At 33.6% G+C, this 16,227-nt stretch overlaps 4 protein-coding genes across 4 annotated transcripts; all 4 read left to right on the top strand.

The window, feature by feature from the left end:
• The first annotated feature begins 5,773 nt into the window (after positions 1-5,773).
• LOC111426362 (carboxypeptidase B-like) lies at positions 5,774-7,129 on the top strand. Its single transcript, XM_023060853.2, has 3 exons — positions 5,774-6,069; positions 6,122-6,212; positions 6,267-7,129. Exons 1-3 carry the CDS (start codon positions 5,789-5,791, stop codon positions 7,113-7,115), a joined length of 1,221 nt encoding a protein of 406 aa, XP_022916621.2. The 5' UTR covers positions 5,774-5,788; the 3' UTR covers positions 7,116-7,129.
• A 200-nt stretch (positions 7,130-7,329) lies between these two features.
• LOC111426321 (carboxypeptidase B1) lies at positions 7,330-8,716 on the top strand. Its single transcript, XM_023060814.2, has 3 exons — positions 7,330-7,617; positions 7,674-7,764; positions 7,817-8,716. The coding sequence occupies exons 1-3, from the start codon at positions 7,334-7,336 to the stop codon at positions 8,666-8,668; spliced, it is 1,227 nt and encodes a 408-aa protein (XP_022916582.2). The 5' UTR covers positions 7,330-7,333; the 3' UTR covers positions 8,669-8,716.
• Positions 8,717-12,523: 3,807 nt separating this feature from the next.
• LOC111426312 (carboxypeptidase B1-like) lies at positions 12,524-13,923 on the top strand. Its single transcript, XM_023060804.2, has 3 exons — positions 12,524-12,819; positions 12,874-12,964; positions 13,015-13,923. Exons 1-3 carry the CDS (start codon positions 12,539-12,541, stop codon positions 13,867-13,869), a joined length of 1,227 nt encoding a protein of 408 aa, XP_022916572.2. The 5' UTR covers positions 12,524-12,538; the 3' UTR covers positions 13,870-13,923.
• Positions 13,924-14,087: 164 nt separating this feature from the next.
• LOC111426370 (carboxypeptidase B1-like) lies at positions 14,088-15,472 on the top strand. The gene is made up of 3 exons (XM_023060865.2): positions 14,088-14,391; positions 14,449-14,539; positions 14,592-15,472. Exons 1-3 carry the CDS (start codon positions 14,111-14,113, stop codon positions 15,453-15,455), a joined length of 1,236 nt encoding a protein of 411 aa, XP_022916633.2. The 5' UTR covers positions 14,088-14,110; the 3' UTR covers positions 15,456-15,472.
• The last annotated feature ends 755 nt before the right edge of the window (positions 15,473-16,227 follow it).

Raw genomic sequence — 16,227 nt, 5'->3', positions numbered from 1 at the left:
GTTTACATAAACAAAAAAATTGTACATATCGCTACTAATCGAACCGCTGATATTGAAAAAGTAGCAATGTTATAAACGTAAACACGCGAATGCTGAAGCCGCGATTGTCGAGGCCCTATTGTATCAAAAAATGTTTTATGCCATAGAATTTGTTATTTAATTTTCAGTTTGTTATTCAATAAACTCACCAAAGTTGGTGTAACTATCGTTATACATGATGTAGGAAAAAAATGGTATAAAAAAAACGTATAACCAAAATGAAATGTTTTTCTTTCAGTTCTCGTAAACTAATCAAGATATTGTACAACTGATTATCTTATGTAATTTGCTAAATACATTTTAGCTGTATCACGTTTCAAAATGTAACGCACCTGTTATATAATACAGATATACCGGTTAAACAGCAAAACAACAAACAACATCCCAATAATCAGTGGCATCCGACAAGGTGATTTTTCAAGTCCACTACTGTTTAATTAATACACTCATGGACAAAATAAAAAAACAAGTAAGACGTGGTAGAGGATATAGAATGGGGGATGAAGAAATACGAATAATATATGCAGAAAAAGCAAAATGTGGTCAAGTAATAGAGCAACAAATGAAATTTCAGTATTTGGGTATGAATATAACAGATTATGGTGAGACAGAAGAAGTTCTGCAACAGGTGATAAAAGCAAATAAAAGAGCGATATGTCTCAACCAACAGATTTGAAGAAATAAATATATTAATATAACCACAAAAACAATATGCAAAACAACGATAAGGCCCATTATAACTTATACAGCGGAAATGAGACATGAAAAACACGAAAACTTGTTGAGATAATTGACATAAAAATTCTTAGGGGGATTTCAGGGAAAGCCTGATGGGACATAGATTGAAGTGAAGGTGTCAGAAAGGAATGCAAAGTAGAAAATATTAATGAATAGGAAAGAAGAATGGAATCAACACATTAACAGGATGACAATCTGATGGCAAAAGAAGTATTGGACGCCCAAGAAAAAGATGGAATGACAGCATATAGATGAAAGCTAAACCGATGAAGAAACAGGCTTTAGTCTATTTTAGAGGAAGGAAGAAGAAGAGGAATTTTCTGTGGAATTCAGAATTAGATTAGATAGAATCAAATTAGATTTATCCTAACTTTACATAACTGTACAAGCAAATCGAGAAATATTATGAGGTCATTTACAAAAAGTTATATGGACTTATTCGTGGACTAATTGTAACATTGAAAAATGGTTTGCATCATTGAATTGATTATTCTAATTTTACATAAATATATCATTTTAGTTTCAGTTTCGACGATGTCATCCACGATTTCTATTTTCAGGTTTCTATGGAGGTCGCTGATTCTAATGTCCAAAATACATCAACGATATTTCTTGGAATGTAGTAAATCTTTGAAGTATAGCTACGATAAAATCTAATGCAGCCTTATAACTGGATGCCATATGTCCATTCGTATTTTAATATTTGCTTACACAGCAACAAATATCTCACTACCATTTTTTACCAGTATTTACTTTTTAATAATATTTTTTATCTACGACTGCTTGGTTAAGTCATCATTACAACACTCATTTGAGGTGATTTGAGTTATGTAATGAACATCATTACCGCACTGGTTTCATTACGTAACGCATTTTTAGCCCAATCAGAATAGACTTAATTTATTGAAACGAGCAACAATACAAAATACTCGTGTGATTACACGACTCGGTCTATGACCTCGTCGTGCAATTCTCCACACTCGTACAGTAATTATGTTTGTAGCTCACTTGTAATATAAAAAACTATTATACGAAGCTTTGCATCAAGCGTTATACCTAGGTATTTCGCAGTGTTTGGCACTAGGCACTATAATATTATTGATATTACTGTTGATATATATTATCGGTAAAGTTAACATGAACAGATTTGGTTTAGCAAAAGTGGCAATAGCATTGTTTTTGTTTGGAGAGTATCTCATGTGTGTAAAAGGTGCACATCCGAACCCAATACACTTCCCTGGGGTACACCAGCTTTATAGGTTTTAGTGCCGAGTAAGTTTTTTCTTGATTTATTCTAAAATATCTATTGAAATGTTGGGTTCCATTCCAATCAAGCCACATCTTACCAAATGCTTGTGCCACATCTGAAAATGTTACACACCATTTTTTCTTTTATTTCTCTTTCTATAGAGTGTTGGTTTCTAAATCACAAACATAATGATATGATAACGAGGTATGTTTAGGCTTTCTCAGTAATTAAGTAAAACCAGGCGTTTTTTTACGAGATAATATTTTCTTTTATGTACACTTCTTTAGGTTACGTCAATGTAGGAACCTATAATGGGTCTTCTTCTTGATCTTTATTTCGTTTAAATGGTTATTCTAGATGATTTGCAAAACTTCTTCTTTTTGAATATTGTTTCTAGTCAAGTTCCCATCATCGTTTTTAGTTGGAGGGTTCTGTATTATAGGTCTCTTAAGTCTTTTTGTACCTTTCCAAAGAAAGTTATTAATACCATTATTGGTTATGGTTATTAGGGAAGCAATCAATCATAGGTTTAAGTTATCTTTTTTCTATTATTAATAGTCTAATTTCTTTAGGGTTATTATTTCCAACTACTTAAGAGTTTAGTCTAGGAGTGTTAGTTTGCGGTTTGAATATCCTTGACTAATATATCTGCTTCTTGGTCTTTAATGAAACTACTATATTAAGGTTCTCTTCAAGACTAACCTTGAAACTTTCCCAGTCAGTCAATTTGTTTATTAGCGTCGTACTGTTTTTTTCTTTTTGAGATTTTAGTCACTAATCAGAATTCATATTTGAACTTTCTTCAATTTTCAAATATTTGAAGTAGGTATATGTTTTATATAATATTAATAGGTTTAGGGCACATCTAGGTCCTTGATGAACCTTAGTATTGCTTCAAAGTCTTGTTCCTTTATGTCAGTAGGTGCCAGGCAAATCTTTCCAAATTTTGTGTCTTAGGCGATCTCTGGCGACGCAGTCATAGAATATGTTCAGGAGTTTCTGACTGGTCGTTGCAAAGTCGAATAGTTTTTTCTTTTGTAACGGATCACAATCTTCGCCTGTCTGTGCGCTGGAAGTTCTTTCCAGTGCAAGGCTACCTTTGAGTCCTCCCATGTGTTAATCACCTGTTTTCAGTGGCTTTTCTGTGGTCCGCAGTCAGGTTGGGGTCTAATAAAGGGCATCCTCACTGCCTCTTTAGCCAGCTTGTCCACCTTTTTATTAGCCACAATATCTTTGTGACCTGAAACCCACCATAGGGTAACTTTATTATCCCTGAGACGTTTTCTTAGGTTATCGATACACTTTTTGACCAGTGGGGATTCACATGTGTAAGACTGAACTGCCATTGGGGCTTCTGCCCCTTCTCAAAAACACCAAGTACATTAATGTGTCATTTGATAAGTTACTATGAATCTATTTGCTTGCTAAGAAAGTGAAAATATTGATGTTTCTTGATTGAATGTTTTGATCCACACTGTCGGTGAAGATCTGATAAGTTCTTGTTATTGTTTACAGATGTAGATTGAACTACTTCAGTTTTATATTTAAATTTAATATATGATTGATTGGTAATGTGAGTTATCTTATCAATGCTTAGAACTGATTGCAGTCCTTCACGATGTTGCAAGAGTTCATTAGCTTATCAAGATTTTTGACAAGATTTGTTATTGTTTATTTAGCTGGGTTAAAATTAATTGAAAGATCTGCTTTATTCGTATATTTTGAGCTATGTTTTCCTCGATCGTATTTTGATTGAACTATTAGAAACTACTTGACTGTAAGTTTACCTGTAGTCTTAGTGATGATTCAATGCTATTCAATGCTTTTAATTTGGGTGCCTACTTTTTGATTGGTTCAAGTTTTTACAGTAAACTGCTTTACTTTGTAATTTAACTTTATTTTCTGCAATTCTTTAGCCAAAATAGATCTACGATAACTGGATAGATAATTTCCACCGCAGTTAACACACTTTGTGGCTTCTTACATTTACACTTCCTAAAATATTGGTTATGTTGAAGTTTATCATGTAGTTTAATACTAGCATGTAGTATTTTAAATCCTCTTCTTCAAAGATCTTCAATCATTCTTTCATTTACACATGAGTGGTGGAAACTTATGATTTGTGATGCGTACTTAACATTAATTTTTTTGAAGTTAGTTGGTACTACATGGGAATTGCATAACTTCGAAGCTAATCTATGTCTTCGGTTACAGTTTTTATCATATAAAAATCAGGTGTATCAAAGAAATAAACAACACTTATGTTCCCAACTAAACAATACGGGGTTTCAGGAGTAAGTTTCAATAAATTAAATAATTGAATGAAATTTGATCCCATGTCCGTTATTGAGCATTCCAGCAGTTGTGGGTTAATCTAGTTTTCCATTGCTCATACTAATAATTTCATTTCATCCACTGTTGTAGTAAAAATACTCTTTCAGATATATTTCTGTATCACTTTGTCGCATAGAGCTTATAAACAATATATAAACTTTATTTGTTCCGTCATTTTTTGTAATGTCTGAATAAAAATAAGGGTCTTAATAAATGTTGTTATTTTTTAAGTATTTTTGTGTAACAACACTTTTTCTATACTTAATCAAATTGTCTCAAGTAGACCTATTAAAATTTCACATTTATTTTTGTCATAAAAACAAGTTATGGGGAAATCAAATATTATAATAATACTTATTAATGTTTACTTAATATAGCGATATTAACGTTTATTAAGACTTTATCATATTGAAGAAAAAAATAAAAAATCTATTTTATCTAATTCATTTCATACACAAATTGGGATGTGTTAGCTGATAGGAAATAATTTTTTATTTTGTCTTGAAAACGTAAATCAACGTTAATGAAGCACGACGAGGTAAAGGTATAGAAGCCCCATGTTTCGGATCATATGACGCGAACCAGCCGATGACCATACCAGGGTTAGGGTGACTCTACGGGACACGTCAGCCGGATGTTCTAACATTTAAGGGTGGAAATGTCACCGTGTTCGAAAGGTCATACAAAATTTACACAGCCCCTATACCGGAGACCGTACTTTGAATATTATCACCATGGCTGATGTATTAACGTTAAAATGTCGTTCGACGTCAACGGTTTATGCTATAGGTACTAAAACGTTTCTGGAAATTGTTTACTGGTACGAGTTGACTTTTTACGATAATCATAAAAATTATGTAAAGTAAAAAGTGTTTAAGGACATCTTTAAACCAGTAGTAAGAATTGAAGATGTATTACTTAAGTGGATTTTTAAATTTTGTAAAGTGTGGTTTTGGTAGAATGTTGAAGGGTGCTCGTAAAGAACTCGAGAATACTTTATTGCAATACCAATATGTAAGGATCCGTTAGGAGACATATCTCAAACGAGCAACGTCTCTTCTCCCGACCGTCAGGTATCTAAATGTCCTCTGTAGATCTACGAACTGCTACCCGTAAAAATTGACGACTTTCCTTTTCCCTGGGGACTGCCTCGAACCTCGCAGAAAACCGTCGTTAGTTGCGGTCGTATCGCCAAACGTTCTTTGATGTACCTCTTATATCTCCGTCTTTTCGACGTTTATGATCTTATCTAGACCCACGTACGAACGTACTCAATACGACAAAATTAATAATCTGTATAAAGCTAAATTAGAATCTTCTTGAGATAATATTGTAATATACATCGATGTCTAGTCCTGATATTAATCTAATTGGATTGCATCACAATTATAAAAGACGAATTTATATATCAAAGGTTAGTAAAGAAAAATGAAGGGTACAGCATTGTTTGTAATATTTTTAGCTGTTGCATCAGCTGATATTTTCCGATACGATGGGTACAAAGTGTACCAAGTTATTCCGACAAACGAAATTCATGCAGAAGTATTGAAGGTCTTTAGAGAAAATGAGGAATATGATTTTTGGAGTAAAACCAACATTCTTGGAGAATCAGTTAATATCATGGTTAAACCAGCACTTCAAAATTCTTTCGTAAAAATTCTTGAAACCAATAAAATTGAGTATTCTATTCTTATTGATGATGCCGAAAGGTTATTTTTTGTATTACATAAATAATTCATTTAATAATTAATTTATTTGTAGTGTATTTCAAGAAGAACGTTTACGTCAGACTCGAGCACCAAAAATAGAAAAAGGAAAAATAAGCTTTGATAAGTACCACAGATACGAAGATGTAAAACAAGATCTCTTTTTATTTTTTAATCTTTAAAATGTTTATTATTTTTAGATCCAAGCTTATTTAGAGCGATTGCAAGTCGATTACCCAGTTAAGGTGGGAACCATTGGAAAATCTTACGAAGGAAGAGAATTATCTTACATACAAATTGGAGATAATCCAAATAATCCAACGATCGTATTAGATGGTGCTATTCATGCTCGCGAATGGATCGCACCTGCTATGGCACTTTATTTAATTCAACAATTGGTGGAAAATGAGGAATACGCGTATTTAAGCGAAAATGCTAATTGGGTAATTATCCCTGTTCTAAATCCTGATGGTTACGAATACACCCACACTAATAATCGTATGTGGCGAAAAACTCGTAGTCGTGGAAACACCTGTTACGGTGTTGACGCTAACCGTAACTTTGGTTACGTGTGGGGTGGTTTAGGAACTAGCAGCAACGAATGTTCCGACATTTATCATGGACCTTATGCTCATTCTGAACCCGAAGTCGCTGCTTTTACAGATTTCGTTCTAGGACTTAATAATGTTGAATTATATATAGCTCTTCACAGTTATGGACAATGGGTTATTTATCCATGGGGTTATGATTTTATTCTTCCTGATAACGTCGATGATATTCATTATTTGGGCGAACGAATCGCTGACGCTATTAAAAGCGTCAAAGGCACTTCTTACACTGTTGGTAATTCAGCAATTCTATTATATCCAGCTGCGGGTTGTTCTGATGATTGGATGAAAGGTGCTGGTGGTGCTGATCTTAGTTACACTTTAGAATTACCTGGTGGGGGAAGCCAAGGATTTGATCTTCCAGCTTCAAGAATTTATGATGTTGTAATTGAAACCTTCCAAGGTATTCTTGCCGCTTACGAATATATTGTAGAAAAATAAACAATAAAATTCGTTTAAATTTTTTAAAGCATTATCATTTCAACAACCGAAGGGGCTTAACCGTTGAGAAATCTGATTAATCAATACACTCGATAATCACCTTATTTACGAAACCTATTCTTATCTTTTGTTTACCACAAATATGGACCAATCTTAAGTGGTCTAAATAGGTCATCTATAAAAGACGAGAACAACTAAATTCGAAATTAGTTGTTACAATGAAGGTTTTAGCATTGTTAGGTGTTTTAGTAGCAGCCGTTTTGGCTGATGATCATTTTAGTTATGAAGGGTACCAAGTGTACACTGTCATACCTACCACACGTGATCACGCAGAATTTTTGAAAGGAATCCAAGAAAGCGGAGAATTCGATTTTTGGAGCAATGCTAAAGTATTGGGTCAACCAATTAACATTATGGTCAAACCAGAACTTGTAACCGTTTTCTCAAAGATGCTAACGTTGAAAAATATTAATCATTCGGTTCTTATTGAGAATGTTGAGCTGTAAGTTTATTGATTACTATAGATATCGAAATTACATAATTTATGTTTATTTATAGAACCGTTCAAGCTGAACGTGCTCAACAAATTCGTGCGCCAAAGGTGGAAAAGGGTAAAATCAGTTTTACTGAATACCATAGATATGAAGTTGTAAGTATTGTAATAACGATCTTTTTTGTGATTTTATTTTGATGATCTTCAGATTCAAGAGTATTTGCGAAGTCTTGGTGAAAAATATCCAGACAAAGCTCACGTTAGTTCTTTTGGTGAATCATCAGAAGGACGCCCTTTGACTAGCATTCAAATTGGAACGGACCCTGGGAAACCTACTATTGTTATGGATGCTGGTATCCATGCTCGTGAATGGATAGCACCTGCAACGGCCCTTTACATTATCCAACAATTGGTAGAAAACGAAGAATATGCTTATTTAAGTGAAAATATCAATTGGTTAATTGTGCCAGTTTTGAATCCTGATGGTTACGAATATTCTCACACCAACACACGTATGTGGAGGAAAACTCGTAGTCGTGGAAACGTATGTTATGGTGTTGATGGTAATCGTAACTTTGGTTTTATGTGGGGTGGTCTTGGTACAAGTGATAACGAATGCTCTGAAATTTATCGTGGACCAAATGCTTTCTCAGAACCGGAAATAGCTGCATTTAGAGATTTGGTACTCCAATTGGATTCGGTCCCCTTGTACATTGCTCTTCACAGTTATGGTAGCTGGGTACTTTATCCATGGGGATACGATTACATCCTTAGCGATAACAACGACGAACTTCACTCTCTTGGAGAAAATATTGCAGGTGCAATTTATGATGTTTCCGGTACTCGATTCACAGTAGGAAATGCCGCATTTTTGTTATACCCAGCGGCTGGAGCTTCAGATGATTGGATGAAATCAATTATTGCTCCATTGAGTTTTACTTTAGAATTACCCGGTGGTGGAAGCCAAGGATTTGATTTACCTCCTTATAGAATAACAGAAGTGGTTACAGAAACTTGGCAAGGAATTTTAGCTGCTTACAAATATATTTCAGATAATTAATTTTTAGTAAAAACTGAAATAAATACTTGATAATACAAAAATGATTTTTATTTTTATAAATAAATTGTATAAATGGAAATACTTAAGATAAGAGTTGCTTAGATAAACAAACACTCTAATCACTCTAATCGGTATACGGGAAGAGAACTACATTATTAAATTTAAAAATAAAACGTTAAAATAAATAATTGGAATTTTAATGGTACATTTAATTTAACTTCGAAAATAATAATAATAAATACAATTTATTTTAGATTTATAATTTGAATCAGCATTGTTGTTTTACGCTACACAGAACAATTCTGCAAAAGTTTTTTAATAAATAACCGGGTTATTTTTCATTTAATTTCATTTTATTAGATAATATTTTTAATAAATGTCATCTATCTCTAAGTACATCTCTAAATAAACCTATATGTTACTCACGTCTCATACACAACATGGCTAAACAGAAATTAAAGCAATGTTAAGGAAAGAAACTGTTGTTTCATTCCGCTAACAAAAATTATTATTTGTGGAAAATTAAGACAATGTTAAATCACTCTAGAAAGTCAAAAGTTTTCAAAGACTGATACCAAATTCAATCAAGAGTTTTTTAAATATAATACCAAATCTATGTGACCAGGAATTTCTCTCTAGATCCTTTGTTTCCCAAACAAGTATATTTTATATGCAGACTTTAAAAGACTAAGGAGATTTGATTCTCTTCCTCCTTCTCCTTCTCCTCCCCTTTCCAAAACTTACAATTTCCTCCTAGGCTGCAAGTTGGGTTTACGGTAAATAATTATTCGTTGTCGTAATCTCCTTCCTTTCCCGAATGCTTGTCATTTAGTTCTTGATAGCCTTGTTGTTTTCATCAAGGCTATATCTACTAAAATAACAAAATCTTCAAGCAGTAAGGAATATCGAGATCATTTCATAATCTAAAAGATGCCAAAGGTATGAAACAAGTCCTAAACAACCTCTACACTGAGATTCTGTAGAGGTGTGTCAAGTGCGTTAAGCTGGATACTCTTCACTTACAGTAAGAGTAGGAGCTAGTTACGGAGGATATACAATAGCAATAAAGCTGCATAAAAAAAGAGATAGCGCTAAGACCAAAAAAGCTACTGCCCAAGAACGATAATGTGTCCCTGATATAATAAAGTCTGTGGTATCTTATTTAGGAAAGATTAGGAATACCTACTGACTTACTGATACCGAGAAAATCACCAACTTATTAAACTTCTCTATCTCTAGGATAATATCTTCCAACTTCATAGAAGTTTAAAAAACCATTGTTATGAATTCCGATCATATACTAAGGTTAACTGAAAGGATAATAGAAAGGAGATAATATAGAGCTAATCCCACTAACAAAACTATGGACTAGAAACCTTTCAGATTGAGTTCCAGTACAAAATCAACCTAAACATTAGTCTTAAAACGTGTGAATAACTAGAAAAACAAGCTAATATTTCACCTGTCTCACCCAATCAGTGGCGTACAAGAACACCAAGGAGATAACACACGTAACTAAGGTTGTGAATTATTCACTTGAGATCAGAGAACTTGTCAAACAAAAATGTGTAGCTAGCAGAAGATGGCAGCAGTTGAGGGTTTTTCAGAAAAAACTGTACTTACTTAACAACCAAGTCCAGAAACGCAGAAGATGGCAACTAAGAAAATCAGGAGATCTGTAACCTTTCTTCCTTCTTTCAAAAACAACAATGGACTATGGGCCAGAGATAATAAGCAAAAAGTAACACTGTTTCCTAAACAAATGGCTGAGATCATTACTCCCAAACCAGAGTAAAACAATCAAGAATAAATAATCACAATATCGCACCAGTTACTCCTAAGGAAGTAGTAGACGAGATAAGAACTAACCTGAATCCAAAGAAAGCTGTAGGATTTCATCTTATCACAGGAGAAATCCAAAGTCCTTGCCTAGAAAAGGTGTATTCATACTGTCCTACATTTTCATCGCAACTTTTTCACTATTAGTAATAATTTCAAAACTCTTTGAAAAACTACTACTGAAAAGAGTAGAACGAGAACTGAGACCATACGGGCAGATATTAGTTAAATAAGAAGATGATTACTCGGACTTAAAGGGAAAAAAGCGGAAGTGCTTCAAGGAAATGGACTAGGTACCCTATACTCTATATACAGTGTGAGGCAAAATAATGGAATATATTCAATGAAACGCTTACAAACATTATTTTGCAAAAACGGCGAAAAAAGTCTATTTTAGTTTTTGAAAACACACATTTGAGTTCATATTCATTAACCGATAGTCATTTGTTCCTAAGTTATGACGTCATCTACTAAAAATACTTTTATATTCCGTAATAGAAAAAATATTCTTGATGATGTCATAACTTAAAAACAAATGACTATCGGGAGGTGAATATAGGCTCAAAATGTGTGTTTTGAAAAACCAAAATAGACTTGTTTCGCCGAATTTGCAAAATAATGTTTATAAGCGTTTTATTGAGTTTATACCATAATTTTGCCGCACACTGTATACTAGTGACATTTAGACCCCTGTGCTGAGTAGATAGAGCAGGGAGACTCTTTGAAAAGCTGCTGTTATGTCATTATGCAATATGGATTCCCACAAGGAAGATCAACAATCGGTGCTATCTTCAAAATTGGAAACTCCTTTGAGCTGACCCAACTTATAAATCACTACTCTAAATGCATTGTTATTTTGGTCCCTTTTGCTTTTAACTCTGCGCGTTGGGAGGAAATTGTATGAGCACTGCTAGCAGTTTGATAGTCAGCGAAACAACATGCTAAAAATACCTACTTTTATGCCAAGTATATTAAGAGAGAAGAAAAGGAGGAATCGCCGAACAACAACGTCTGGCAAGGAGGAATTGATGAATTGACTGACATCTGATCTGATTCCTCCGATCTCTGTAAGTTAGTTAAACCAGAGATAATTTGTGTATGTGTTGAGTTAAAGTAAGAGTGTTGAACATAAAGCTTCCTGTAGAAACATGACAAAGAAAGAGGTTACCCCGAAGAAATGCCCTGAAAGGCGATCCTAGAGCAAAGCAGGGGAATGGTTTAGGCGGTTGGTGATGGGGAGGAGGGGAGCAACGATGGGTTGTATCCGCCTGTAGATACAAATGGCAAAATTGTCCAACATAGAACAACGCCGAGGCATGACTCTAGACACCATCATTCTCTTGACTTGGTTTGCTTTTCTCTTCGGATATTTGTACAATTGTAATACTATTAAAAACCACTAGTTGTTGCTAGTGTAGTAGTTGTACTTTTTCTTTACCTTGGCTTTCTAAATTATTCCTTCAATTTATTATAAAGAAACTCATCATGATGTGAGTCGTCAGAATTGTCATCAAAATCGGTATTTTCAAGTAGATAGTGTCAGTAATCTGTCCTAAAATTTGTAGGAACTCTAACGAGCCGGAAAAAAATTATGTATAAAATATTTTTGGTAATTTTAGTAAAAGAAGGAATGTGACTTAACGTTTAGACAGTACTTTGGTAACGAAAAAAATTCTTAAAAAACAGATTAGATAAATAAACATGTTGCATGAATAATTAGAATTACGATAAGCATTTAAATATAGCTTTTTAATCAAATCACTTAAGTATGTAGGGTACTTTACCTAAATATCCACATGTTATTTATTTAAATTTTTGTACGATTGATAAATATAGGCCACTCCACTCTATTTAATATGATTACATAGTTATTATTTCTCACATAGATCACTCAACTTATTTACGAAACCAACTTCAGTTTTATCTTATGTAAATATAACAAATGTGAAAAAAAAACTGAAGTAGTTTCTAGTTTTTTTAGTCATCAGCTATAAAAGACGAAAACTATCCACTCATCGTTTAGTTGTTACAATGAAGGTTCTAGCATTGTTAGCAGTTGTGTTAACAGCCGTTTTGGCTGAACAAGTAAATTATGATGGGTATAAGGTGTACAAAGTCACACCACGGTCCCAAGATCAAGCGGACTTTTTGAAAAGTCTTGAAGATAGTGGTGAATTTGATTTTTGGGATCATACCAGATTGTTGGAATACCCCGTTAGTATTATGGTAAAACCCGCACTTCAAGCTTCCTTTGAAAATGTATTAAATTTGAAATATATGCATTACTCAATTCTCATCGACGATGTTGAACGGTAAAATTTTAAATAAAACTTTTATTTTAAACTTAATATACTTTAATGTTATAGCGTTTTCAAATTTGAACGTGAGGCTCAATTACGTGCGCCGAAAGTTGAAAAAGGAAGAATTAGTTTTACTGAATACCACAGATATGATGTCGTAAGTATTGTTGCGGTGCAAATTTTCTTGTATAATAATTTAACGTTTAGATTCAAGCTTACTTGGAAAATCTCGCCGAACAATACCCAGACAATGTCGAAGTTGGCACTTTTGGTACATCATCCGAAGGACGTTCTATGAGTTACATTAAAATTGGAAATAATCCCGGAAATCCTACTATTGTCATGGATGCTGGTATTCATGCTCGTGAATGGATCTCTCCTGCAACAGCACTTTACATTATCGAACAACTAGTAGAAAACCAAGATTATGCATATTTAAGTGAAAATATCAATTGGTTAATTGTACCCGTTTTGAATCCTGATGGTTACGAATATACCCACACTAATGATCGTATGTGGAGAAAAACCCGTAGCCGTGGAAGTACATGTTACGGAGTTGACGGCAATCGGAACTTTGGCTTTCAGTTTGGAGGTCTTGGAACAAGTAGCAACGAATGTTCTGAAACTTATCGTGGAAAAAATGCATTCTCAGAACCGGAAACTGCCGCATATAGCGAATTGGTTAAAACATTAAATGATGTTCCTTTATACATCGCACTTCACAGCTACGGTAGTTGGGTACTATTCCCATGGGGATACGACTATGTTTACGCTGATGACAACGATGAACTTCAAGCTGTTGGAGATCGCATTGCTAACGCTATTTATAATGTCGGTGGTACCAGATATACTGTAGGAAATGCAGCTTATTTGTTGTATCCAGCGGCTGGAGCTTCAGATGATTGGATGAAATCAACTATTGCTCCATTGAGTTTTACTTTAGAATTACCCGGTGGTGGAAGCCAAGGATTTGATTTGCCCGCGTCACAAATTTCTAGTGTTGTTAAAGAAACTTGGCAGGGTATTTTAGCTGCTTACTCGTACGTTTCCAAGAAATACTAAATACAATTTTGTTTTGAGATGATTTAAAATAAAATATACATTAAATAAGTTTTATATATTTTTTTTATCTTCACATTCCTTTTCCATTTTTAATCTTGATGATTTGTCAATTACGAGAATATTGATTGCTTAATATTCCAAATTACGTTGTTATATCTTAAAAAGGTGTCAATCAATATTTTCAAGTGGACGTGATTTATATAAATTTTTAACACCACAAAAAAATTAATTAGTTACCAAAATGAAGATATTAGTATTGCTTACTCTATCAATTACCGCCGTTTTGTCTGGGCGAGTAAGTTACGACGGTTATAAAGTCTATCAAGTTGCACCAGTAACTGAACAAGATGGAGAAATTTTAAAATCACTTAAAGAATCCGGTCAATATGACTTTTGGAGTAACGTAAAGTTTCTTGGACAAAAAGTTAGTATTATGGTGAAACCGGAGTTACAAGCAAATTTTACCAATATCCTTAACTTGAATAATTTGGATTACACCGTACTTATTGAAAACGCCGAAAAGTAAGTTATTTTAATAATAATTACTAATTAACACTATTTTAAATTATTATTATTTAGTGTCTTCCAACAAGAACGCGAGAAACAATCTCGTGCCCCTAAAGTTGAAAAGGGCAGAATTAATTTTACTCAATATCATCGATACGAAGCTGTAAGTACTATTTATTAATTTTAAATCATCAATTAAAATAATATTAAACTAGATTGAAGCGTATTTAGCAAGATTAGCTGAAGAATATCCTGATAAAGTGATAGTAAGACCGTTTGGTGTATCTTATGAAGGTAGGATAATGAGTTATATTCGTATTGGGAACAATGAAGGAAACCCAACGATTTTAATGGACGCCGGAATTCATGCTCGTGAATGGATTGCACCGGCATTCGCGCTTTACATTATACAACAATTAGTCGAAAATCCTGATTATGCTTATTTGAGTGAGAAAGTAAACTGGGTAATAATTCCGCTTTTGAATCCAGATGGATACGAGTACTCTCATGACGTAGATAGAATGTGGAGGAAAACTCGTAGTGCTGGAGTTCAATGTTACGGAGTAGATGGAAATCGTAATTTTGGTTTTATGTGGGGAGGATTGGGAACAAGTGATAACGAATGTTCTGAAATTTATCGCGGTCCGTACGCATTTTCAGAAGTGGAAATTGCTGCTTTTAGGGATATAGTTTACAGTTTGGAGAATGTAGATTTTTACATGGCCCTTCATAGTTTTGGAAATTGGGTGTTGTATCCTTGGGGTTATGATTTTCTTCTTACCGATAACAACGACGAGCTTCATTATCTTGGAGAACGTATAGCTAATGCCATTGCACAACTTTTCGGTACTTATTATGTTGTTGGAAATTCTGCTTTTCTTTTATACCCAGCAGCTGGAGCATCCGATGATTGGATGAAGGCTGTGGGCGGAGCTGATTTAAGTTACACTCTGGAATTACCTGGTGGCGGAAGCCAAGGTTTTGATCTTCCACCGGAAAGAATCGAAAATGTAGTAATTGAAACTTGGCAAGGAATTATAGCCGCGTATGAATACATCCTTGAAATACAAAAAAATTAAAATGAATTTTCTTTAATAAATCTTTTAAACCAGCTTTGTACTTTTATTCTGAACGTCCGGAGTTAGTTCGTTACCTTTTAAGAAACCTTTTATAGGTAACAGAACAAAGCCAAGAAGTTATCCCGCGGCACTTATATTTCTTTATGTACACCAAGATTTTGTAATTATGTCCGGGTGCTCTCTTTGAACTAAACGTGAAGGATGAAATAATAATATTAATAATTAAACTAATTAATGCTGAGTGCTGTAGCGCTCAACTACTTTGCGTTTGTTTTTTTAAAGTAGTAAAGATTATAGGAAAGTTAAAATTAGCTAATTTAAAATTTACTTGAAGAGTTTAAATAAACTTTAAATCTATAATTAAAAAATGTATTGGGATTTACAGTTTTAAGCATTTCGTTTTTTTTATCAACGATTTTTCAAGTAGTTGTAATCCTATTTTTGGACTCCCTTCATAGATAAGGTAAATATTTCGAAATGGGTTTTATGATCAGACAAAACACTCAAAGTTTTAATCACAATTTATTAACATAAAGAGATACTTTATAAAGTTTTACTTCAAATTACTATTGCATATGATTTGTTCGCAGTTTTGATTTACAATATTAATTTAACATGTGTATGTATGTAAGCATGCAGGAAAATTTAATTTCCAGCCTTTATACTACCACAGCTGTAACATCGCTCGAAGCGCCTTTGCGTTCAGTCACATTAGCTTTTCATTAAACTGTCAAAGTAAGTTTCTCGGTTTTCCTTTATTAAATTTTACTAT

The sequence above is a fragment of the Onthophagus taurus genome, chromosome 2, assembly GCF_036711975.1.
Source record: "Onthophagus taurus isolate NC chromosome 2, IU_Otau_3.0, whole genome shotgun sequence".
NCBI classification, from domain to species: Eukaryota; Metazoa; Arthropoda; class Insecta; order Coleoptera; family Scarabaeidae; genus Onthophagus; species Onthophagus taurus.
This window is presented reverse-complemented; position numbering and strand designations above follow the sequence as displayed.

Coding starts and splice junctions, on each gene's coding strand:
- LOC111426362 (XM_023060853.2), top strand. CDS start 5,789: ATGAAGGGTACAGCATTGTTTGTAATATTTTTAGCTGTTGCATCAGCT. Junction 6,070..6,121: donor CTTATTGATGATGCCGAAAG/GTTATTTTTTGT, acceptor ATTTATTTGTAG/TGTATTTCAAGAAGAACGTT. Junction 6,213..6,266: donor AGTACCACAGATACGAAGAT/GTAAAACAAGAT, acceptor TATTATTTTTAG/ATCCAAGCTTATTTAGAGCG.
- LOC111426321 (XM_023060814.2), top strand. CDS start 7,334: ATGAAGGTTTTAGCATTGTTAGGTGTTTTAGTAGCAGCCGTTTTGGCT. Junction 7,618..7,673: donor CTTATTGAGAATGTTGAGCT/GTAAGTTTATTG, acceptor GTTTATTTATAG/AACCGTTCAAGCTGAACGTG. Junction 7,765..7,816: donor AATACCATAGATATGAAGTT/GTAAGTATTGTA, acceptor GATGATCTTCAG/ATTCAAGAGTATTTGCGAAG.
- LOC111426312 (XM_023060804.2), top strand. CDS start 12,539: ATGAAGGTTCTAGCATTGTTAGCAGTTGTGTTAACAGCCGTTTTGGCT. Junction 12,820..12,873: donor CTCATCGACGATGTTGAACG/GTAAAATTTTAA, acceptor TTAATGTTATAG/CGTTTTCAAATTTGAACGTG. Junction 12,965..13,014: donor AATACCACAGATATGATGTC/GTAAGTATTGTT, acceptor TTTAACGTTTAG/ATTCAAGCTTACTTGGAAAA.
- LOC111426370 (XM_023060865.2), top strand. CDS start 14,111: ATGAAGATATTAGTATTGCTTACTCTATCAATTACCGCCGTTTTGTCT. Junction 14,392..14,448: donor CTTATTGAAAACGCCGAAAA/GTAAGTTATTTT, acceptor ATTATTATTTAG/TGTCTTCCAACAAGAACGCG. Junction 14,540..14,591: donor AATATCATCGATACGAAGCT/GTAAGTACTATT, acceptor ATATTAAACTAG/ATTGAAGCGTATTTAGCAAG.